Here is a 25951-nt window from a genome sequence, read left to right as displayed (position 1 = left end):
GAATCTAGTATTTCTGTATGCCCAACTTATACCTCAGGGATTTAAAGTATGTAATGTGTACTTGTAGTGTTTTATACATAGTAGAAGATCAAGTTCATTTAGGTTAGAAGTATGAACACTTGTCAAATCTGCATGCCTGGCTTCAGAGCCCTGATAAAAATGCTGAAACATGAATAAGGACCAAATGTGAAAAATCATGATGTAATTTTCCCAGCACCATGTAGGAGCAGAAGAAAGAAAAGAATCAAGCTCTGTGCTGGCATTCCTAACAGAATGACTGAACTGTGGGGACATAAGAAAAAAAGGAAGCAAACTCTTACACTCTAAGGTGGTTAAATCTTCCTTGACATCCATCCTAAATGTACCCTGCCTGATCTCTATTGCCTTGTTTTGTAAAATCATTGTTTTCTCTCTGGTTAAGGTCAATGAAAGGATTTCTCTCTCTTCCCGATATTTTCCCCATTAATATATTCATGTAATGTTTCCAGCCTTAGCTGCATCTACATCTTTGTCTGAATGCCTGTTCTGCTGTGAAGTAGTTTTTCCATTACAGCTTAAAAACAACAACAATTCTGAAGCAATAAGCTTCTGCCTCACGTATTGTTTCCTAGCTGCTAGGACATATTTATCCCTTTAGGAAATGCTGTGTATTTCTTGTCTGGGACCAGATGTCAGCACCTTTGAATACGCAGGCTTTGATTATTTTGTTACTTGCTTTAAACTGTGTTTCATTATTTGATTTTGGTGGTTTTGGTGGGGAATTTTAAAAGAAAAAGATATTTGGAGCTGCTTTAATCTTTCAGAACTGATTTAAAAGAGAAAATAAACTACTCAGAGAAGCACAGTGTTCTCTCACAGGAAGCAGATGCTGGACTGATTTTTATCAAGTTTGTAATTATTGTCTAAGCTGTTACAGAAAGTAGTTAGAGGATATTATCAGGTTTCTGCTACTGTAGCAAGCTTAACTGCTTTCTAATCCTAGAACCTTTCTCACCTGTTAAAAATAGCTATTCTTAACCTTGTAATATTCTAGGGAGGGGAACAGAACACTTTCTATATACTATGTGCTGTAACATATAAGCATGCAGAGTTGACTGCAGGGTATTTTAGAAGTGTTTTCAACTGTCTGAAGATCTTTTTGAAAGATGAATTGGGCTGATGGTTAAGGCTTCCTCTGGCTTTCAGTTGCGGCGCTAAGGGATGAAGGTTGCCAGCTGAGGCATTTGTGCACGCTCGAATAAGGGGGAACTTTGGTTGCTCACTCTTAAGCTTGGAGACATCATGGAAGGGTACAGCAGGGTTTGGCTGGGAGACATTGCTAGGGATCTCCAACATCTGAAAGGGTCTGGTATGTCTGGGTAAAGAGCTGGTGTCTTTGGGCCTTAAAGATGAGAATATGCAAGCAGTAACGTGAGACAACCCAGTACTAAGAAATGTATCTCATATGAGACAGTGTTTTAGGAGTTTGTCTGTGTCTTTTTAGAAATTTCCGTGTAATTAGTGCAAAGCTATTTTGCTGTGATCTGTTGACTTCCTCTAATCACAGTAACATTTTTTGCTACATGTGGCTTTGTGCCGTTTGCATTTCCATATCCATGCAAGCACTGTACTCTGCTGAAATCTTGGAGGCAAAGACAGGTTTTAATTATCACAGCTGACATGACAGCCGTGAGTAGTTGTGCCTGTTTTCCTTTGACTCTGATAATGAGAGAAGTACCTGGTACCATGGAATAAATCATAGCATGGATGTTAAAAATGATTGTATAGTACTGCAAACAACTCTCTTGTTCTTCTCTGTACTACTTGGGGCTCTTCTTGAGTCCGCTTGAATTTCTTCTTGGAACTGCCCAGCTGCATTACAGATGAAACAGTAAATGTGTTCTGCATTCAATAAACCACTGCACCAGCTACAGGAGAAGAAAAAGATCTCCATCCTGTAAGTATTTGAGTCTCCAAGGTGGTTCTCTTCTGGTAGTCAGAATTTGGTACTCATTGCTTGTCCTAAAGCCGTTCATCTGTAGTCCTGAAGGTGGGATCACAGTGCTGTATGCTTAGTTTTCATCTCAGATTTATAATTCTCTTGTATCCCTACTGTTGAAGAAAGATGGCGTATATGAGGTTTTTCTGAAATTGAGCCAAACAGCATGAAGTCATTGTTCTGTAATAAACAAATACTGCTAATGCAGCTTTGTTTGCCACATAGAAATCACAACTGAGAGCTCCCATCTTACACTGAGCGTGCGGAACGATCCAGATGCAGCTTGATGGTGTGCGGTCACTGCACTCAACCCTGGGCAGTTATGCAGCATTGGGAATCTTCAGTGCCAGGTGAACCAGGACTCTTGCTCCCGGGTGCTTTGCTGCTAGGCTTTGAAGGAACTCAGAGTAGAGAATATAGGAGAAAACAGTCCCACTGGAGAGGACCCACTTCAGTGAGTTTTTAGAAGGCAGAGATGTGGTGCTGTTAGCTGGCAGCTGCTCTGCTGGTGAGCTTTGGGTTTTTGCAGGGCAAACAGGACAATTGTGCTAAATGAGCCCAGGCATTCAGGTGCTGTTTGTGGGAGTGACTCCATCTCCCTTCTCCTGGGTGAGAAGTTGGATGTGAAGGCAGTTGACTTTGTGAGTCTGATATCCAAACCAGACAAAAGATGTGCTGGCTCTTCAAGCACTTGACTGCTGCTTCATAAGAAACAGGAAGCTCATTTGATCTGACCAGAAAGCATTTGGTTTAAATACTAAACAGTTGTGGTGTTTCAGCAGTTACCAATGAGTTGAGTGCTGCTCTCATCCTCCCTTACTTGTGATTCCTCTTCAGGAGGAAGGATGCAACTACAGACTCCTATAGTTGCGCTCCTGGAAGTATTTCTCTGTGTGTATCTTTAGGATGTAAGTGTTAGCACACAGTATGAGCTGGGACAGGAGCTATAAGGGCTGTGTTAGTGTTCAGTCGTCTAGGAGAAGTATAACTGAAGTCTGTATCAGGTACCTTGCTTTCATTTCAACTCTTCTGTCTGCAAACTTTACTGATAAGCATGCTAACTTACAGTGATTTGTTCTCTGTTGCCAGCATTCCTTAAGGGAAGGCTTAAGACTTTCTTCCATTCGCTTGGTGTGCCTTCATTTATGCATTAAAACCTATTTTGTAAACATAATTTTATTGCAGCATCCCTATGACTTTAGGCAATCTATTCTTCTTTCTGATATGTTTTCTCCTTCTTGTGATGGTGAAGTAATTATCTAGGTTCCTGGAGACTGGCTACTGTGCTTTTTAAACAGTAACAACAGCTAAAAGATGCTCTCTGGTTTTGGGTGAGGCTATTGCTGTAGGTCTTACATTTGTTAGAAATGCTTTGCTCTCTGTGTGAATTGGCTGTTTAAATGTTAAAATACTGTGGAGGAGGGTTGTTTTCCTCATTTTGATAACTGTTTTTTTGAGGAGCTTTGAATTTCTTTCATGGTCAGTCCTTTGATTTCTCTGCTAAAGAAAAACGTCAGGCTAACAGATTTTGAGAAGTGTTACTGAGCTGGACGTTTTTAGATGAGCGCTCCACATGTACAGTGCCCACATTTGTTTCAGTTCTGCCAATTAGAACATTGAGTGGAATGTAAATCACCGTAGGGTTCAAAAATGTTGTGGATTTTTTCTCAAATCTTGCAGATGCTCTTTCCTTTTGAAGTTGCTGAGCTTTAATGCAAGTGCCCTTGCGTTAAAGTGTTACGAGGCTTCATTCCTTAGGCCCATCCATCTTTTATTGCCATCTGGTGGCAAAAAACATCCATAGGAGAAAATGGAAAAAATTGTTAAAAGAATGTAGGCTGCTTAATTCACTTAATACAAATGATCTCACAGATTTCCTCAGCAGGAATGGGGCCGTGAAAGACCCGCCATCCAAACAGGGCTAATAAGGTCTAAGAAGGAGAGCGCTGTTAGTGCGAGGCTGCAGGCCTCCTTTGCCTCTCTGACTGGTGTGTGTGTGTGTCTGTCTGTCTGCAGTAACCTGAGTAGATCTGCAGTAGCATTCACGTTTGATCACTGACAGAACACAAACCACTGATGTCACGCTCTTGTAAAACAGAGAAGTAAATGTTGTGCAAGGTACGTTAACAGCAATACAGTCTTAAAAATGAGTTGCATAGAAAGCATAAGCTGTAGAGCAAGGCTGAAAGAACAGAGGAACTGTTGTTTCCTAGAGAACTCTTGTTTCCTAGAAGCAAAAACTGTCAAGGATGCACCAGACTATTTCAGTGAATAGCATACTTACTTTTCCTCCCCTTATATGAGTGTTTACCATTATAATTAAAGCATTTAATTGGTTCCTAAGTCTGTGAACTGGTATTTTATGCTGGTCAAATCTATGCTGTTTCCAATGTTTTTAAGCTCTTTGGCTATGATATTCTTGTCATTCTGTGCATTAACAGGAATACCACTTCAGAAAACTCTTGTACTTCTTGTAGACTTGCTGTTTGAAGGTTAGCAGGGAAGACCTGAATTTTATCTTCATCATGTCAACAAAGCTAGAGCAATGGAGAATTAAAAGGAATTGTAGATTGGATGAGACAACAAGGGTTTTTGATACTGCCTCTCTCTCTCCTATTAAAATATATTGAACGATTTGTTAAAGTCTAAATGGATCAACTGCATTTATTTTGTTCAGAAAAAGCTGCTCCATCATCAAAGAAAAGGTGAGGGGCTTTAACTCATGAACTCTGGTTCTGTGTTTTTAAATCACTCCTTTGAAGGAGTGATTTAAAAACACAGTGATTTCCCTGAGGCTGGTGGACTGTTAGCTGAAGCTAGCAGAAATGTCATTTTTGGGTGAGATTTTCTCCCTAAAGGATTTGGAAGATAGAAACCATGGCCACAGAAGGTATTCCCCCTTACAAGGTGTATTTAAAATGTTTGCTATAGGCCTCTGATTTCCTGCATCATCTTTCTTTGAAAACTCCAAGCTGGAGTGTTAGCTCCTCTGAGATACCATGGGAATAATTCTTGCTGAAATCAGACTTGGAGGAACTGAATTTCTGTCTCGTCTCACTGGTAAATTCCTGAGCTCTACGAGGTTGTTCTGTTAGGTAACCTTTTAGGGCTTTATCAGACTGTGAGGGGTTGTGGGTTCAGACCGATGCACATCAGGGGCGTTTTCCAGAAACCTTTGATGTATTTCTAAGACCTGTTTCGTTTCTTGTCGCATGGCTTACCTAACTTGGCTTTCTTTAGCTGGCCTGTGGAAGAGCTCAGCACAGTGAGTGAGTGGTCTGGAAACAGCAATAGCTGTTTGTTGTTTGTAACAGTGCATTGCTGTGCTGGATGAACTCATAGAAGTCCTTGGGGAAGTAACATACAGGAAAAATGGGAAGCATTCTGCAAAATATTATCCCATAACACCCGTTTGCACATCTTGTCCAAATGAATCAAAATTGAAGAGAAATGATAACCTGTCGTGACACTTGTAGCTGGATGCCATAAAGAGCTATGTGATGGTAGCTTCTTTGTTCCATGTTATCCAAACTGCTTTAAATGATACTGTTTATTTAAAGATAATTTTGAAAAGTATGATACATGTGAAGATGATGGTTGTTTCTTTTTCTTATTCCTTCTCTTGATGTAACTCCAGCTTTATACAGAAAACACATCAGTAAACACTGAGTGTCAGGCAGGATCATGCCTTCTGTCCAACTCTGTGTCTGTTCCCACAAGAAGTTTAAGTGTTAATGTGTTCCTCTGCATGTGAAGGTTGAAAACTGAGGCTTGCATTAAAGCGTGTGTTCATCCAGGCTGAGGGCATCACTGCCAAGGACAGGCGAGGAGCTGAGAGGGCCGGAACAAAGCACTGCTTGTTCATTTGGATTTTTATTCTGTAGGCTGTGTGGCACCACAGGTTATGCACAGTTGTAAAGCCTCTTCCTTCAGAACTAATGGGACTGCAGATGGCTCTGAGGGGAATGAGAAAGAGAAATATTAACATAGCTAAAAGGTAGTCAGCTTTTTCACTTGGATTACCTTGAAGCCGTTTCAGACTGGGACTTGTCCTGTTATTAAATGCCATGTGGAAGAAAGAGAAAAGCTTTTTTGAGCTGAGCCAGCCATCTGATTGTAGCTAAGCACAAAGTTTTTGGTTCAATTTTGAAATTTTATGCTGAGAAATTATGATGAGCCACCAGTTTAAAAACTGTAGATGGGAAGAATGCAGTTTGCTTTATCCCAGGAGCACTCAGACAAAATAGGAACCACTTGTCAGCTCTTATTTTCAGTAGGTACCTATTTCTCATCTTTGCAATAACAAGTGTTACAAGTGTAATGTCTTCTCTTTCACTTTGCAGTATTTGAATATTCCTTGTTGGTTGTTATTTTATTTTATTTTTTTAATAAATAGTTGAATATTAAGTATACAGAAAAACATTGATTGTCATTATCCTATGCTCTGCAGTTCTTAAGTCGTGAAAAGTAAGATGAAGTGCCCTCTTATTTTTAGGATGAGATGCATTGTTTTTGTCTCAGCAAGGATGGGTTTCCCTGTCCCTCACACTTTGAATCCCAGGGAGTTTATGGCAGTGTGGGGCAGTGAGGTGATGTTTACTGTTTGCCCACTTCTTGCTGTTTTTGGCTTTTGGTTTGCTTTTACTACTGTTATGGTTTGACATCTAGTTTTGACTATTTCATTTTTTTAACAACGCGGTCAGCAACGGTAGTAAAATGACGTAAGGGAAACCTGCGGGACAGACTTAGTTCTGACAGATAAGGCCATCTATCCATTTGCACTCTCTGATCTGCTCAAACAGCAGCAGCTCAAGCAATTTCCTGGTGTTCAAGGCATTTCTATCAGAAATGTTTCCTGCAGAAGAAGTACCAAAATTGAACTGTGAGATCAGGCTTTGACTGCAGAGCAAAACTGACTTGAACTTGCAGTCTTTTGTCCAACCTTTCTCCATCCTACTGCTTAGACCCTGTAGGAACAGGATGTGAGCTCATATCTGTCCTCATTAGTGTTTGTCACAGCTTTCAGCAACTTCTATGTTTATCCTCTTTTGAAGGATGAAACTCCACTTTTAAAATCCTGAGGTATGCCTTTGGCTGTACACCATGAGGGCAGGAAATCCTGAGGAATCCAAAGAGTAGAAGCAGTGTTTGGATGCAAGTGTGAAAACAGGGACCTAGTGTCATGTTGGAGTCAATGTCTGATAGCAAAACAATTCCTAGTTGATACCCTTGTAGGCTAAGAGGACAAGCTGATGATGAGTGGAGTTTTGCCACTTCAGTGAAATCACAGCTACACCTGTAGAAGCTTTTACAAACTGTTAAAGCATGGTTTGGATTTAGACTATGGGAAGTCTTTAGTGAGGAGTTGTATTTGAAAACACTGAAGTGTTTTAAGTGCTCTTATTTTCATTATCAACTTGTAAAAATGTAGAAAACTCCCTTGCTAAGATCATCTGAAACAAGTGCTGTTAGTTTTTGAAAACAAATGATGATAAAACAAATGTGATATGGAACTTGAATAACTTTTCTTCATTCAGTGATGTATTATGAGCAAAAGTAATTGCATGAAAAGTCAGAATCTGAGTTCAAACCAGTTCTTTACTCTGTAGACGTATATGGTATTTATCTGAATCTTTCAGGTTGTTTCGAAAGATGAAATGCTAATGATAAAAGTAGTAAATCATATTCAGTCAACCTGACTTCTTTAACAAACTCTTTCACCTGTGCCATCGTATTAACTGCATGTGCTCATATGGAATGTTTTCTTGATATACGTGATGACGTGCTTTTGTGTATCCTCATGTGAAGAGTACCTAGGGGCTTGAAAATAGTGAAGCCTGTTATGAACTTGTGAAATACAGACATGCTATTGATATTCTTCACAGAGTATGCTGAATTTCTACACTGCAAAGGAAGAAAGTTTACAGATTTTGATGAAGTTCGTCAGGAAATTGAAGTAGAAACAGATAGAATAACAGGAGTGAACAAAGGGATTTCTTCAATTCCTATTAATTTAAGAATATATTCTCCACATGGTAAGTGAGATCATTCAACTGTATATTCCTGTGATGTAATATATTACTGAGCTCTGTCTGTTTATTGATTAGCAGTCTTCTGGGATGCAAAGATTTCCACCAGAAGTGGATATACCTGTGTAAGGAAATTCAGCATCTGCTGCATTATGAAACCACTCTATTGCAGAGAGCTGTTACTTCTAGAGTTGGGCAGAACATGGACTCTATCCCATTTAATCTTCTCATGATTTTAAAACATTCCCCCTCTACATCAGGGAGAAGCCAATCCTTCCTGCAGCACATATACTATTAGGAGCTCACCAGTAAACTCTTTGGTAAAGAGACATAGGAGGTAGCAGATGAAGTGGAAAAACCCTTCTTGCCTCCACCCATATGGATTTCTTAGATCAATGATCTAGAAAGTCATTATATCTCTTTGTCCTATTGGATGTTTCTTATTCCTTGTCACTAAAAACATACTTGGACAATGCTGATGTTTGAAGCTGCATTATGTTATAGATCCCCAGTGTAGATGAAAGTTCTGTTCTCTGGTTGCCATCTGCTCTATTTAATGAAGGCAATCTAGAGGAAATGTTTTGCATTGAGTTCAGTCTGCATGTAGGGGAAAAGTGGTGTGCCTGGATCAGGCATTTATCTAACCACTTCATCTGATGCCTTGATTGTGAATCAAAGGACATAAGGATTAAAATAAGAGGAGAGGTAATTAAAGAGATGCTGGTCCTCCCTTTGATATGCCTTGGCTCTAAGTGTGTGCTCCTGAGCCCTGTTGCTGCTATGCAGATGTGGCACAGCAAACAGGAGAGTGACTGAACTAAATGCTGTGCCTCACAGCAAGCTTCCTGAACGTGCTGACACCAGGAGAATGTGAAAATTTTCTACCTAATGCTCTTAATTTGTTTTATGGATCAGTCTTTTAGTGTAGCAACTATTATCTGTATTGGACAGGCACCAAATGTATTTCCTTTCTAGGAATCCTAATTTTCTCCTTTGTCTGAAGGATATTCTGTTGCAGTAGTAGTTGAACAAGCTGATGATTCTAGGTGGTCTGTGGATTGAAGTATGAAATATGAATGGCCTGTTAACTGTGCTACAGCTGATGGAAAAAGCTCAGAAAGCCATATTCATTTGCCTAAGAGACTTCAGTGATATTCCATATAAGTATCATTTGCCTACACCAGTTGTAATGCTTACAATATTGAGTAATACTCTTAAATCCAAATGAAGGAGCAATAGGGAAGCAACTACAGTAACAAATACACTTTTCAGACTCTCAGGTGTTTTATTTGAACCGCTGATAACTGCTTTTGGAAGGATATAAGCTTTGTATAAGATTTTATGTGACTAAAATCTGTCTACAACCATACCTGTATAGATCTCTTTAGATGTGTCTGGCATGCTAACCAGTGTTGTGGTTCTGTGTTCTCCATGCAGTACTAAGCCTGACTCTTATTGACTTGCCGGGAATCACTAAAGTGCCAGTAGGAGATCAGCCTCCAGATATCGAGCAGCAGATAAGAGACATGATAATGCAGTTCATCTCTCGAGAAAACTGTTTGATACTGGCCGTGACTCCAGCTAACACGGATCTGGCCAACTCAGATGCTCTGAAGTTAGCTAAAGAAGTAGACCCTCAAGGTAAGCATGATTAAAAGTAGCCACCGAGCCTCGTTAAACAAATTTGAGGAATACATTTCAGCACTGCCAATGATGATCTCTTCATTTCCAATCATGCCCTTACTTGCAACTGTGGTGGTTGTTGTGTGATAAATCTTTGAGATGATCACATTTTCAATAATCACTATGGAACTGTAGGACATAATTTGTTTTTTTTTCCAAATAAATGATTTTTTCACTGTTGTTTTTTTTCCCATCTCTGATTTGATTAGGCCTTAGAACCATTGGTGTGATCACAAAATTGGATCTGATGGATGAAGGAACAGATGCAAGAGACGTTCTAGAAAATAAACTACTTCCTCTTCGTAGAGGTAAAAATGTTCAATTGCCTCTGTTCTTTGGTTTTGGTAACAGCAGTGTTTGAGAGTTCTGGAGATGAATGAAGGGTTATCCTGGACCTGATGTGTTCCTAGCTTTTATTATATTCCATTCAGCAAACACAGAAAGGGGATGTGCTAAAAATATCCTGTAAGTAAAATAATTTATCCTGGACCTGGAAAATATGCTGCTTATTCCCGAGGAAACAAGAAATGTCAGCATTATTTATTAGCCAGTTTTCTTTTTCTGTGCCAGGTTGCTGTCTCTTTCAACAAAAGAGTCTTTTTTCTTACGTATGACAGAAGCCAGCACCAGCGCTTCGGTAATCTTGCTGTTAATCTGGTTTTGACCTCTTGTGGAAGTTCTCTATTTGATTGTTCCAACAGCTACTGTTACAGTCACTTTCACTGTTAACAGTATCAATAATTTTGTTTCTAGTTATACTTGGCTTATGAGACCACCATGTCCTTTCAGTATATGAACACAGCAAAGTTGTGAACGTATTCCTCCAGCAGACATGAAGAAATTACTCATTTTTCCTGTATTTTCTTAGTGCTGTATTGTTTACTTACCCAGACTTGTTGGGTTTTCTTTTTGTTGTTCTTTTTTGTTACTTTGATTTTGTTTTTATTTGAAGTGACTTCTTTGGAGTGCACTGAAGTTTCAGATATTTGTACGCTTGAATTAGTAACGTAAAAAGAAGTGCATCTATTTCACATAAACAGAATGAACAAATTGGATGTTAAGTTCATTTACAGTGCTTGTAAATGATGTCTGAAATACCTGAATTGGAAACTTTTGTTTGAATTGAGGCAACATAGTTCAATTTAATATGAATCCAGTTGTGCAGAGAATACCTGCATTAACATGCCCATTGGGCTGGGATTGTTTCAGGTTATATTGGTGTTGTGAACAGAAGCCAAAAGGACATTGATGGGAAGAAGGACATAAAGGCAGCTCTTCTAGCAGAAAGGAAATTCTTTCTTTCCCACCCAGCATACAGGCACATGGCAGATCGGATGGGAACGCCGTATCTTCAGAAAGTTCTAAACCAGGTAAAACCTGAGTTCTTTGTGGAGACAGCTGTGAGACAGCTTTGATATAAAATCTTCACTAAAATGAACCTTATTTATTCTTTTCTGCCTTTTAATTTTTATAGTGTAATTAACAAAGTAGCATGTTAAAAATAACAGAAATGTACTGTGGGATATAGAGAACCTTATTTGTAGGCACTTGTCAGTATTCATAAGCCTACAATAATTAAGATTGCTAATTGCAGAAATTTCCATCGTTGATAACATAATATTCAATCTTGATTTTTGTTCCAAGAAAATCATGATTTTATTTTTTATTTCTTAGTCAGAAACTTACTCAGATTGGTACCTCATGCATCCAGACACAAGCTAATAATGGTACTCTTTGACTATGCAGTTTTCCAACTTTGGAAATTCTGTAATATTTTATTCCACTTTATTAGTTTGTAATAATCTAGAGTAGCTTCTCTTAGCTCTGTCTGTATTACTTAAAGCTGCAATTTAAGCTGTAATATTAATTACAGATGCAGTAAAATAATGTGCACATACCCCCAAAATCCTTATGAAGATACTGGGGGGGTACAGAGCCATTCAATGGACTTCTTTTTTTTTCTTTGGGGCTGTGCACAGCAGCACATAGTTGTAACCTACAGTCTTCTTTCACTGTGTACTGTGTGGGTGAACAGAGTAACTCTGAGGGAGACTGTGTAGAAGCAAGCTGGTTTTGGCCATTAAAAAGTACAAGATGTTCTCTGCTGCCTTGGGGAGGACTTGGCATTCCTTGCAAAAATTCTTTTGCTCCAGCAAAGCAGAATTGTGTGCGCTCAATCTACAAAACTGGAAGTGTAGTCACAAGAGATGGAAAACAAGGGTGACAATTCTAAGTAACCTTGGAGCACTGGGATCCTAACATCTTCCAATATCAGGGTACTCTATATCTTCTCCCTGCCGCTTTTCATGCTCAGGATAAATTCCCTCTTACTTAGATGAGTAGTTAGTACTTAGATTAGTGTGCAGAACTTTTGTTGTTTTTAATTTACCTGATAATAATGCTGTTTATGACTTGTACTAACAGTTATGCACTTCCCTATTCTCTTGAGTGCTGAATATGAAAGTACAAAGAGTTAAAATTCTCTCTTCCTTGGTGTTTCTCCAAGTACACTATTCTGTAATTATCACATTTCTTCTAGTTTAACACGACTCTTAGAAATCGATTCTGGAAATTTGTGGGGGGAAGAGGGGAGGTGAGAGATGTTTTGAGATATGATGTGTCCTGAAGGTTCCCTGCATATGTGTACTTTAACCTGAAAATCTATGCTTTGATGTAGTTTTTAGTAGAAGCACATACAGTACACTAATGATATAAATGACAAACACAGGAGGACTTGGTTCACATTGCCTTTAGTTTTGCCCAAACCTTTGGTCTGTTTCTAAGCATTCATGCCCAAACTCATCAGATTGCAGCTTTCTTCAGCAGGAAATAGGGGTCTTCTTCCCAGATAGCTGGAGAAGAAACTTGTAGCTTACTGTCCTAGTCAATATGCTGCCTGCTGCACAATTGCAGAAATATGTAATTCTTGTCACCACTGTGTCCATTGGTAATGCCAGCCTTAGCTTGAATCGTATGTGACCCTGATGATAATGAGTCTCAACAAATTCAAAAAGGGCAAGACCAAACCCTGCCTGTCCCCCTAAATTTACTGATGATGCTATGATTTATTTATTTTTTTAAAATTTCATTGATATTATTACTGTTACTTTGAAACTAAGTTTTATCAGCCAACCAGTGCTTTTGACATTCCTAAAATCTGGAGTTGATAGTATTTTCTCCGGTTCATTGCTGAATTGCTGCTGTAGGTTTGGAATAGACAGAGGCTAGGTCAGCCTGGCTTTGTCCATTTTGGATAGCAGCTGGAAACAGCACAGGACATACTGGATAAGTAGACTACATGGTTGGCCTGCTAATTTCTTGCTGCTCTGACTTTGCAGCTGTGTATCTTTACAACCAGGTTAAGGTATACTCTGGGCTTGTTCAGAAAGAATGCGAATGCTATTTATTTGTGCCTTAGAAAAACATTCTTCAACAGAATGCAAGAACTTGCTTGCATCCTACAGGTTTGTGTGTGTTTGGGATGTTTTGTCTGTTTAAATGCATTGAAAGATGAATACCTTATGTCTTAGTTTTGAAACTAAATCAACTGAGTTTCATCTTCCTTGAAACTGTCTTATATGTCGTTGAGTTTATATACTAGTAACATTTTTTACCTTCTTTTCCTTTTAGTTTATCTATTTCAGTATGAATTGTTGGTCTTCTGTTGCTATTACTGTATGTAGAATATTACATGAGAGGATGTATGCAAGAATTGTCCCCAGGTTATTAATGCATGAGTGTTTGTGGTTCCGGGTAGTATTTAAATTATTCTGCGTCCACAAGGTGGTGCTCTAGGGAAACCCCAGCGTTTGATAATGTGCCTTTCGGGCCTTCTGAACAACTTCGGGGCTCAGTTTTCCTACTTTGGTATTTGACATTCTTTATTTATCATTGTGTGACTGGGAAGGTATAGTGAAAAAAGTCCATTTTAGTTTAAATCAAGGAATGGATACAATGCATGAGAGGCTCATTGGACAGTTGACAGTATTGTCCATACACATTACAACATATATGGGCAGAAGTAACTGAGATAAGAGCTTTTCTAAGACTTTTTCTACTCCAGTTTATTTTCCAGTATTTTTAGGTATAGTTTTCATGAATGAAAGCCAACACTCTTCAGTGATAATGCTTTATATCAAGATTTTTTAAAAATACATATTTTTAAAGAAGTTAAGTGCTGTAAGAGGGCTAAATCTCTTCTCTTTAGTGTTCTGGATACAACGAAGTAGAAGTGTTGTGAAAGTCAGTTTTGTGAGTAGTGAAAGAGAGAGTGCTAAGTAGATACTCTGTATGCCTATACTGCCTTCTGTCACTGTTCTCAAGTGGTTTTGGATGCTCAGAATCAGCGAAATGGATGTTGGCAACAAAATGCTGAGTTATTGTGAGAGTCCATTTCAAATTAAAATAACTTCTTAGCGTATAGCTAAACAACTATGTCATATCAGGCCATAATGAGTGAAAAAGTCAAGAAGTTTTTCAAGCCTCCATATAATGTGTACATGAAAGGGATGTTGTGGTGTTCTTGAACTGTCTCCATTGCTTCAAAGATCAAGCTTACACTAGTAAGCTAGCACAGGCTACACTGATATGTTTGGCAGCCAGAAGGAAATAGCTATGCTCTTGCTTTCATCTTTAGTAACAGTATAAAAGGACTTCTATTTGCTTTTTAGCAACTTACCAATCATATTCGGGATACCCTGCCAGCCTTCAGGAGCAAACTTCAGAGCCAGCTGCTTTCTATAGAACATGAAGTAGAGGTATACAAAAACTTCAGACCAGAAGATCCAACCAGAAAAACAAAAGCCTTGTTGCAGTGAGTGTTGTCTTTTATCTGCTTTCCATTTGTCTATAGGTTTGTTTTGTTTTGTTTTGCTTGACATTTTTTTCCCCCATGTGTTTAAATGTTAGGATATGGAAAAAGATGCTTTATTCAAGCTCTGAAAAATATTGTGTTTGGTGTTCCAGAACACTTGAATATTTCAGCAAGGGTTTCCCTAAATTAGCATTAGCAATCATAGAAAGAGAAAAGGTGGAGCAGGAAAAGGTACGAAGATGAGTAACATACGTGATGTTAAGGTAAGAAAATGCTTTAGATTGCAGGACACATTCTACAGCCTGTCAAAAAGATGCCCTCAAGCAAAGGGAGGAGGTTGTGTTAGAGTTCTGTAAGATGAGAAGCATGAAAGGAGAATAGGGAATGTTCGTTTTTGTGTTTTTTTTTTTTTTTTTTTTTAATAAGATATGAAAACTTGGCCATCCAAAAGAACTTGCAAATGGCAAGATCAAAATTAATCTTTGATGGTAGTCCTTCATGTGGTATGCAGCAAAGTTACAGAGCTCCTTATGAAGGAGCTGATTCTAAAAGATGGTTTGTCTTCAGAAAGCAGTTAAGCATGTTGTTGGGGACAAGGAAAATATTCAAGTTTGGTGAGTACAAAGTCATATCTCTGTTGTTCTGGGACACATGAACAGCAACTGAGGCCAGTGCTGGAATTCAGAAAGGAAAATGGTCACCTGAACTATCAAGACTTCATTGATCCAGCCACAGACTTTGATTTACTCCTTGCTTTTTGTAACAACTGTGTCAAAAGAGTAGATGTAATTCTGTCCCTCATAACTTAAGATGTTTTGATTGAGAGGAAAACCTGGGAACAGAGCCTGGGACTCTTCTATGAGAGTACAACGTGGGTATTTTTATTTTTTTTAGTCTGTATATTTGGTCATTAAGCTGATAGAAGCATATATATGAAGTTGTGACTCGTTCGGTCTGTGAGCATCTCAAGCATATTCTGCTACAGTACTGTTTTCTGAAGGAGAAAGAATTCAAAGGGATTGCTGTTATTTTTCTTTCTAATAAATAAATGAATGTGATAAATAGCGATAGCAATTACAGTGGAATAGAAATGTAGCCTGGTGCCCTGATATATTTGAAGCTGACTTTAACATATGGTTTAATAAGCTGTTGTTACTATTTTTAAACACAACATTTAAGAAAAAAGGAAGGTAGTATATGGAGCTACATCCTATAAGGACGAAATGTGGGGGTGTGTGTATGTATGTAGGAATGGATTTACAAGTATAGCACCCTGGATAGGCAGCTTGGGTGAATTAATTGTTGTAGACACTTTTGTCAATTCCCAAACCCATTTTAATTGTTCAATAGTGCTGAACTAATAGTTGATAGTTGAAGTGCTTAAGTTAATCTTTTTCCATCTCTTTGAAATTTAGGATGGTACAGCAGTTTTCAGTGGACTTTGAAAAAAGAATTGAAGGATCAGGAGATCAGGTGGATACACTAGAACTTTCAGGTGGTGCCAAAATCAATCGTATTTTCCATGAACGTTTCCCTTTTGAACTAGTGAAGGTATTTATCCATCTTGGTGATGTTACTTTTTGTCTTATTTATGTATTCCTATTTCAATACCAAAAGTACTAAAGCAAAGATAAAGCTTGATGTGAGGAACATGATCTTTACTGTAGAAGAAATTTCATTGCGTGATTATTGAGACATTTAGCTTTGTTTCTAGTTATGGGTACTGAGATACAATGAAGATTCTGAAGTATGGTAATATGAATATAATTATAGTCCCAGCTCCTATTATTTTTCATGCTTTTTATTTTTTTTCTCACTAATGGCATTTTCTTTCTGGTTAGGTGGGGAAAAGAAACAACTACCATTGGCAAATTTCAGTTGCTGTGTTCAAGTAGCTAGTACCTGTTAAAACTACACAAATGAAACATGTACATTTTGCAGGTTATTTTCTTGCTTTTTTCAGAGCATAAGACAAAACTGATTTTCTGTCCCATGTTTTCATAGTGGAAAGGGGAGAGGGAGTGGAACAGGTTCAAATTTGGTGTTTAGAGATAACTTTTTTTTTCCTCCTGATACATCTCTTGCTTACCCGCCTTCTGAGTGACAGAATAAACTACAGTGGTCTGTGAACTAAGAAGTGGTCAACTGAATTCATGTTGTGTTCTTTTACCCTTTTTTTTTCTCTTCAGTGATCCTAGCTTCCCCTCTCCATGAGTCCTGCTGTATTTCCAGTCTGCTTTCTTTGACACTTTTCCTAAGTTTCCTTGTATTTTATGTATGGCTGCCTCAATAATGACTTAGCTTTCAGCTGGGTGAGAATCACACAGGTTTTAGCTAGTTCTGAGGTTTAAATATGCTGTGCCAACTAGCACTTCAAGAGAACAGGCTACAGTTGGGATTACATAGTGAGCCTTTCACTTGTGACAATACTAAAATATTGTCAGCTAGTTTGCTTTTGAGAAACATGAAGAAAAGGTTCGTAACTCTGAGACCATTCATTCCTCTCTTAAATTTGGTTGAAAAACAGTAGGATGGGAAATTGAGGATTGTACGGGAACTGCTGAATCAAGGCCTGAACCTCTGATTGATCACCTGAGGCGAGCAATGAGTCAGCCATGGGAGCACAGGTGAAGGCAATTCACCTGTGCTGCTGGAAGGGGTGGAGCCAGGCTGCACCTCTCCTAGACCCCATTTAACAGCTGACTGCCAGTGGGGAAGGATCTCTTCTGGAGATCTCTCCTCTGGAGTTTCATAGTGAGCCCAGGATACGGGCGAGCATTGTATCTATTCTCTTTTGGTATAATAACTGCTTAGCTAAACTCTCTGGTATATTTCATAATTATAACATCTGTACGTTCACTGATTATACAAGGATAAGCAGAGAACGTGGCGGTGTAAGTTGTACCACTGCATGAAACCAGACTTAAAAATAAATAAATAAATTGTGTCTTTAAAATGTTGTTTCTGGCTTCATCCACCAACTATTGTCTCTTTTGGGATGTGCTGCAAGATCATTTCAGCTGTTTGATATATTGGGAATAGAAGGGTGCATAATTTCTAGCAGTCCTAACTGTTGCTTGTAGCCTTAGTGTTAAAACATTTCATAATACTTACCTTTTGTTCAGCATGATTAAAGATTAATGTTACATTAGTTGAGCTTGCCTGTCTTCCAGTTATACTGGAAAAAAGTAATATTTTCTATTTCACTTCAAAGCTTCCCCTAATGTGATCTTAAATGTTTTTGTTCCTTTAGATGGAGTTCAATGAGAAAGAGCTGCGGAGAGAAATAAGTTATGCAATCAAGAACATACATGGTATCAGGCAAGTGCACCCCTGTTTTCAAGGCTGATCACAGGTCATCTTAATCTGTGGATGTGCTGATTGTTGATTGCTAGACTACATTTCTAATGCACTGCTTCCAATAGCTGATGTTTCTTCTACTCCTTCGTACTTCTCTTTTTCAGGTAGCTATTTTGGGCTGAACAGCTGGTTTGCCTGGAGATGTTTAGTTTACTTGAAAATCTTGGAAAATTATTTTATAGAGAAAATCATTTACTTTTATTTCCTGGTACCGCAGGCTGGAATGTATAACTATAATTTTCAATATAACGTAAGCTTTCTTTCTACTGTATAAAGCTGTTGGAATTGGTGTAACTGATTGTAACTATACGTTCATGGGGGAGAAATTTTAGCTCTCCCTTTTCTGCTATTACTTAGTCACCTTACCAGGTAAATCAGTCTAGAATGTAAGGAAGACTTTTTTCCTTTCAGAAAATGGTATAAAGCTATGAAGCAATGCAATTTTGCACACACACTCACTACAGACAAGTCAGAAACCTGTAGAAAGCACACAATGAAAGCATAAGTTCAAAGGCTAACTATGAGACTGTCTGGAACTTGACATATCAGTGGATTGAAAGTACTGCTGGGATTTAGGAATGTTGAGACTGTCACAGCTGAGTGAAGCTCTTCTTCAAAGGATGTCTCTTAAATGCAGTCATTCAGTGGCCAAAAATGTAAGCGGGAGATTTGCTCGACAGTTAATACCTACAAAACACACAAAGAAACTCTCAAATAAATGCTGTAGCACTCAATAGTATTTGCACATGGCTTAATCTGTACCTCTCTTCGTGATATCATTGGCTTTTTCCTGGTATGCTGCAATGGTAAATGTGTCCAGATACTAAATAGACCTCACCTCAGACATTTTCTGCCCATCCTTTAGGCTTACACATCCTATCCATTTTGGGATGCCTTATCAAGGTCATAGTTTTCTTTACTGAAGAGCTATCACGTAGGCTTTTCTGCCTTTTTACTTCAGAATTGGTGCCAGAAGAAATTCTAGCTGCCTACTTTAAGGAAGCAAAGTTTTTGTTAACATTTGTGCATCAAGTAGTGGTGATAGAGCCGAATCCATTGTAGCTTTCACAAACGTAACTGCATAAAGCAAGAGGAGACTAAGAATCTAAATGTGACATGCATCAATAGTGGCTCGTAAAGTAAATTTTTAGCTGTGGATGAATTGTGGAAATTCTTAATGTCTCCTTGTTTCTGACAGATGAAGGCTTGCAACTCCGCTCTTCTCTGTTCTTACTTCACTGATTAGATAAAATTAATTCCTGCATCTCCACATTTAGAGATGGAGAAGTCTTATAAGATAGATGTGAAGGATGTGAGAAATTACCATGTAGGTTAACTGGCGCTGTGAGGGGTCCTTCAGGAATAACATAGAACCTTTCTAGGGAATGTCATAATCTACAAACATATTGTAATGCAATATCAGCTACTGTAAGCCGAACAAAAGACTTTTTATTTAGGGTTAAAATAAGTTCTCCAGCTTCTTCATTGCAGCATTATGTACCAAAATCTGAAAGCAGCATGTTACCTCAAGCAATCTAATGGCATAGAATTTCCTTCCCTTCTTTGGGATTGTTGCTTGTCTCAGTTACCTGATGGGGGTTCATCTTTTGGTGCAAGGCACTTAGAAATCAAAGAAATCAAAGCTCACAAGGCTGTTCTAGCACTCTGTGTAGTGCTGGCAGCTTTGTTCCTCTTAAATCAGTGACAATTCATCTCAGATTTTGATGGGCATCTCACTATTAAGATTTGTGTTATCTAGCATAGGAAGATGACTTCTGACCATTTTTGATGAAAAAACCATCGAAGCTGGAAGTTAAACATTCCTTGCTGTGCTCCATCTCTGGCTTTCCATTTAAATGGACAGCACTGTGACAGGCTGCATCTTCTGAAAATGCAGTATTTACTGTGAAAGCTTTTTCAAGAATTTTGCCTTATTGGTGGCAAGATCTTGAAGAAAAACTTGTGGTGACAAACTAACAGTTCAGGGTGTCTTTATAGTTTGTGTCTTTTTTTTAATATAACTTATGTTGTACTGAGCTAAATCTTGCAAGTAGTGTTTGAAAGAGAAGGAAGGGCTGTTAGTTTAGAACTGGTTCTACAAGGTACCTGTCCATATAAGGTTCCTATATGCTGCAGTGACAAACTGAATTTCTCTTCATAGGACCCTGAGTAATAAAACCATCTTTACTGTTGTGACTGAAGAGGGAAAATACATCTGTGTAAATCTTATTGGTTTGTTATGCCATTGGCTGTACGAGAGCACTACTGCTGCCATTCCTCTCTCAGGTTTGGTGCACTGCTGAAGAAGCTTCACAATATTATTCCAATACTTTTTAGAGTTCTCATAGTCATCTTCGAGAAATACAGCATGCTTAAACTTACATATTCTTGCAATACTGTAACAGTTTTTAAAGAGAAAAGAGCTAATTTAGTTCGATGGAAGGCAGTTTGTGTAGGGATACTGTTGTAATTCAGCTACAAGTTTCTGAAAAGGCAGATGAGCAATCAGGTTTAAAAAGAAATAAACTTCCTTGTGTGATGTTTGTATTACTATCTTACATATTCTTTCATGTCTACAGAACAGGTTTATTTACTCCAGATATGGCGTTTGAAGCTATTGTTAAAAAGCAGATAGTGAAGCTGAAAGGACCTTGCTTAAAAAGTGTGGATCTAGTGATGCAGGAGTTAATCAACACTGTCAAGAAGTGCACTAAAAAGGTAACTCGCAAGTAGATCTGGTAATGTAAGTAGAATGTAATTTTTATAGTAGTTAACACAAAGTCTTTCTTGCATTTTATGGTATTATAAAAGATATTGTTATTTTATCTAAAGAGTAAGACTCTAAATAGTTACAACTTCTGTCAAACTCCAAACAAAGTAATAATGAAAATAACAGCCAAAAGTAGCAAGTCCTCGAGTAGGTCTGGGATGTGAGTACTGATGTACTGAAATTGTTGAAAAACATCCTGGCTTGTTCTTTGTATCCCTCTGAATAACACAACTTTTTGTACCAATGAGGAGATAAAATGAACAATTTCTTAAAACAGGGCAGGTTGATCATCCTTTGGTGAAGATTGTAGGGAAGTGTGGAAAGGATTCACGATATTTGAGCTGAATTTGGAGGATATTGTTTGAATTAATTGTGCAGATTCTTTCCCATTGTTGGCTGCGATTACTCTTGCATTTTATTGATCACGTCTTAAAGTACCATTATTGAGATGTAAAGATGTAACGTGTTGCCACAAGGTGGAGCCTTTAAAGAACAAGAAACTTGGAAAATACTGAGAATACTGTTCTGGAATTACACACAGAAGAAGAGCAAAATGTAGAGATGTCACTTCAAGGCTGATAAATTTGTCAGTTGTGAGCAGGGTAGAGCCCATACTACCTTTTTCATGAGTAAGCACACTTGCCGCATATCACATCTTTTAGAGTGTGCTCAATGTTTAAGTGTCATATACAAGCTTTTGTTTTGCTTTTTTCTTTTTAGTTTGTTTTTTTTGACTATTCAAACATCCATCTTATGGGTAATACTGCAGCTAGTGTAAGTTAGAGTAGCTAAGCAGGATAAGTGAACAACTTAAAGGCAAACGTACCAACCGGTTTAAAAAATTGTTAATATTTTGTTGTCCATCTTGTGATAACAGTCAAGGAAATAAGAAAACTCATGATGGAAGTTCATTTCTCAAAGTTATGTGACTTCTGAACAGTCAGATAGAAGTATGATTTCTTATTGGAGTGGCTTACGATTTGTGTTTTAGCTGCTGAAGCTTTGTTGCAGAGTTCTTGTACATGTCCATTCAGAATCTGTATATTGAGGAAGACAACCTTTACCTAATGCCTTCCCTTTATCTTCTATGGAGGTTTGTGTCAGATGTAGGATGTATTCAAAGGATATGCAATTAGTTAAGAGTGAAATGCTACGTTGTAAGACTGGCCTTTCTAACCTATTATCCCAGATCTGCAGTGGGAGTCTTCCCACACCTCTGAGCAAGATTGGTTGGATTCTTGTGAATGTTTAGATTTCAGTGATGCAGTTACTTTTATTCCAAACAGTTCTTTTCCTCCTCATTGTTCTATAGAGCAAAAACACAGAAAAAAAGTCCAAGGGTTTACGTACCTACAGTTTCTTTGGAAGATCACTATTAATAGCAAGGGAGGCTTACATTCGCCAAACCATTTATAATACTTGCTTTCCTCCAAGAAAGAAAGTTGAAGTTCCTTTGTTTACATGTTATTGAAGCTATCCTGCAGATATGAATTTTTAGTATTTTTGCTTTTCAGTTGGCAACCTATCCAAGATTATGTGAGGAAACAGAAAGAATTGTTGCTGGCTACATTCGTGAAAGAGAAGAGAAGACCAAGGATCAGGTGAGAATACACAGGAGTTCTGTGTTCAGGGAAATGTATGGAGGAAGGAAGTTATTACACGTAAAGTAAAATAACAAAAGATGTTTTTTGTAGCAGCAGGCTACACACTTGAGAATAGGCTAGAAATTGCTCTTCTACCACTAAGCTTTGACAGAAGAGACTAAATTGATATAGAAAATCCTAATCTGATCTTTCAAGATAAGTAGAAATGGCAAGCAAAGGTGCTGGCAGTACAGCTCCAGCATCAGACATCCTCCCTGTCAATGCCTGTGGACCCAAGAGGTAGGCTGATGTCCTCATTCTTAATGATTTTGTCTTCCCTAGTAACAGTGAAACAACCTAATTTAGAATAAGCCTTTTATTCCTCTGCTTTATGGTGAGGATCTGAGTCCTTTGTTATAGGTTCATCATCTTCCTCCTCATTGTGCTTTTTGTGTACTTCTTGGAAATGAATGTGTTCCTTTCACAGAGAGGTAAGAGAGGATGGAAAGGTGATGAAAGAAATTACTATCTGTTTGTTTTATTTAGACACAATGACTGTAATTCTTCTGTCCCTCTTGATGAAAATCTGGGCATATATTTCTGGGAATTACTATAAAATAAAAAAGGAGTTAATCGTTATCATAGATTAACTCAGGACAGTTGGCATCTTCATACAATCTCTAATGCTGTTTTCTGTTTAATGTGAAAGTGGAACCCAGATATGCTTCTCTAAGTGCTCAAAGTTTCTTCTCATTTCCTCCTCCTTTTTTCTCTTAAGAATACTGATGATAAAGAAGAGGTGCTGTTGTATCAGCGCTGTGGTTGTGAGTTGGGAAGAATGATCTCCCGATTGTTTTATGAGCTGGTTGGGCATGGTCCAGCTCCAGAATTGCATTCAGGGTAATGCAACTTTCCTCTTTATCCCAGGGCTTAATGGCTCAGAAACAGCATTATTTGACTGGGCAAGCAGCCTCTGGGTGACAGCACCTTTTAATCCAGTGAGCTCAAGATATGACTTAAGGATACTGGGCCTCAATGGCAATGTTGGCTTAAAATAGTGTTAGCTTGTTCCTGTACCACAGTGCACAGAGCTGAGCAATTTGGCCCTGTCTGTCTCTGGCCATGTTGACAGACTTGCTGAGGTGCATAGGTTAGAGCCACTGGAACTGACCATTGAAGGCTATTGTCTGCTTTGAAAGGTATTATCTCCAATGTTAAGATTAGAAAGTGATCTCTAAAATCAGAAAGAAAAAGTCCCTACTTTTAACTTCTTCTAAAAGACAGGGATTGCTATTAGGTTGGTTATTTCTAGTTCTGATATTTTAAACTTTGTTTTGAGAGTTCGTTAATCAGTACCATTCAGGTTCATGGATATATAGCTTTTCTGGCTATAGTTTTCCTTGAAGTATAGAAAAAATAAATGAATGAAATGCAGAGAAATGTTTTTAAGATATTTGTCACCCAGTTAAGCATTCCAAATCCAGGAAACTGTAAGGCTTGGGCTACATATGAGAAAGTTTACCGAGGATGGAAATGGAATTATTGTCTGGGGAGTGCAGAGTGTGACAGGAAGTATAACTGGGGAAGAAGCCTTGAGCACAGCTCCTTAGTTCTCGGCTCTGAATAGTTCTCTCCACGTGCAAGATAGTAAGCTGTGCAGCATATTCTGCTTCTTTATAATCGCAGAACAATTTAAGTGAAGTCTTAAATAACTTCTAAGAACATAGTGGGCATAAGCTTGCTGAGTGTTCTAGTTGATTCATTTGGTTTCTTCAAAATTTGGAAGAAGATGCTTAGAATAAGTAGTCTCTCTTTTTTTTCCTCCCATTCTTCATTATGTGCTTTTACCTGGCAATTTCCCAGAACAATGTACAAAATACCATCTTTCTGTATAAGCCAAGAGTTTGTCAAATACGTTATTCACAGCCACATCATTATTTATGCTGTTAGCAGCTTATCACGATTAAATCAAAATTCGCAGCTTATCACGATTAAATCAAAATTCTAGAGAGGATATTTTTGGAGGTAAGAGCTAGACTGAAATCCCCGCTATCTTTTGCACAGCGTGAGGCACTACATGTTTGTTAGAAATGATGGGGAGTTCAAGAGTGATACTACATTTGTAGAGCTGTGCAGAAATAACTCTACACTTTGAGGAGTATGAAAGGATCCAGGTGGAGTTATTCGTAGTGCTTAGGTCTTGCTCATAAGCACAGTATTGTGATGCCTTGATAGGACACAGTAAAGCATGTGGAAGTTAGGGTCTCTTGGGAAAAAAATAGATGGGACTTCTTTGTTAAATAAAGAGAGCCTGGTATTCTAACAAAGTGGTCATTATGTCAGTATTTTATAAAAGTAAAACTCATACTTCATTTTCACTGCTGAGGCTCATCCGTCCCAAGTGTTGTCCTTTCAGTCTGAAAATGGCATTTACTGAGAAGCTGACACCTCAAAGGCATCAGTGTGGGCAGTGGGTAATTATGCAATGTAAATTGTTAGCCCTGGTTGTGAAGCTCTGGATGGGAGGAAGGAGGAGACACTAAAGGCTTCCTCTTGTGTTCAGCAAGGTCCTATGTGAAGTGTTGGGACTTCTGTGATAGCAATATGTTTCCTCTTTACTTCCTGCTGATAAACGGAAGTCTGGAAAGATGAAGGGAAAATACAGTCATGGTTCCCTTCAGTCTCGTATCTGTTCAAGAAACTGTCCAGGGGTGGAATTGAGCTTTCTCCTATGCCTTATTAAACTCTTTGCCTGGGTAGATTATCAAGTTTGATTCAAATTTGCATCTAAAAGGACTAGCAAGTAGTAAGTTGAAATTTTGCTCTTTCACAGATCACTTGTTTCATTATTTCATTGACTAACTTATCTCTTGTGCATGGTGTCTGCATCAGAATGGCTGCTTAGTCCCTGGACTGTAAATTTCCTGTCACAATTCTAGCTTATGTATCACTTCTGCGTGAGGTACCTAAAGCAAATGATGCCCTGATATTGTAAGGTTCCTTGCTGGCTTGACTGAAACGGTCCAAGTAGACAGGATTAGACCTAACTTGCAAAAACTTGTTGCACATTATTAAGCTCTTGCTGACAACAGATAGTTGGTCTTAAGGAGCTGAGCAAACGCAAGTTGGTGAAAATTATGTCTATCAGAAGGGGGAAAAAAAACAGCAGAGGGAAGTGTTAAGCTTTCCTGTAATCTAGCTTGTTAACCAAGTATATGAACAGAAGTGGTAGGACTTAGAAAACTTTTGCTCGAACAATTATGTAAGAAATATTGAGAGAATATGGAGAAAAACGAAGGTTTCTTTTTCTCCGTTTTTCTCAGTCTCACTCTTCAACCTCACTCACCTCTTTTTTTTTTTTTTTTTTTTTTGGTCTGCTGTCTCCCCTAATAGGTGCTGCTGCTGATTGATATCCAGGTTTCTTACATCAACACCAACCATGAAGACTTCATTGGCTTTGCAAAGTATGTACATATAGATTCTTTGTTATAAAGACACTGGAAGAGTGGCTTTTTTTTCTTAATTTAAATGAGTTCAACATGTGTCATGCTGTGACAATGGGGATGGAAGCTGCAAAATCCCAGTCATGCAGGAAGATGCTCTTTTTCAATATATGCTTGTAGTGGATTCTTTACCCTCGTTCACAAATCTGATTTCACTGAGGATTTTATCTTGGTTGGGAATCACATCGATTTTTAAGAGGGGGCATTGACAAAGCTGTTGATGTATCCATTT

At 38.3% G+C, this 25951-nt stretch overlaps 1 protein-coding gene across 4 annotated transcripts in view; it reads left to right on the top strand.

The window, feature by feature from the left end:
- The window catches only part of DNM3 (dynamin 3), a gene marked incomplete at both ends in the record, with an annotated part of 166979 nt that overhangs the window by 12347 nt on the left and 128681 nt on the right, over positions 1–25951 (top strand). For all 4 annotated transcript variants that reach the window (XM_079535787.1, XM_079535790.1, XM_079535788.1 and 1 more), the window contains 10 exons: positions 7864–8013; positions 9445–9648; positions 9900–9998; positions 10900–11060; positions 14361–14503; positions 15919–16054; positions 17757–17824; positions 20443–20581; positions 22148–22234; positions 25610–25680. In XM_079535787.1, coding sequence (XP_079391913.1) covers positions 7864–8013; positions 9445–9648; positions 9900–9998; positions 10900–11060; positions 14361–14503; positions 15919–16054; positions 17757–17824; positions 20443–20581; positions 22148–22234; positions 25610–25680 — 1258 coding nt within the window. The remainder of the gene's footprint in view (positions 1–7863; positions 8014–9444; positions 9649–9899; positions 9999–10899; positions 11061–14360; positions 14504–15918; positions 16055–17756; positions 17825–20442; positions 20582–22147; positions 22235–25609; positions 25681–25951) is intronic.

Source organism: Tetrao urogallus, assembly GCF_951394365.1.
Source record: "Tetrao urogallus genome assembly, chromosome: 5".
NCBI lineage: Eukaryota > Metazoa > Chordata > Aves > Galliformes > Phasianidae > Tetrao > Tetrao urogallus.
This window is presented reverse-complemented; position numbering and strand designations above follow the sequence as displayed.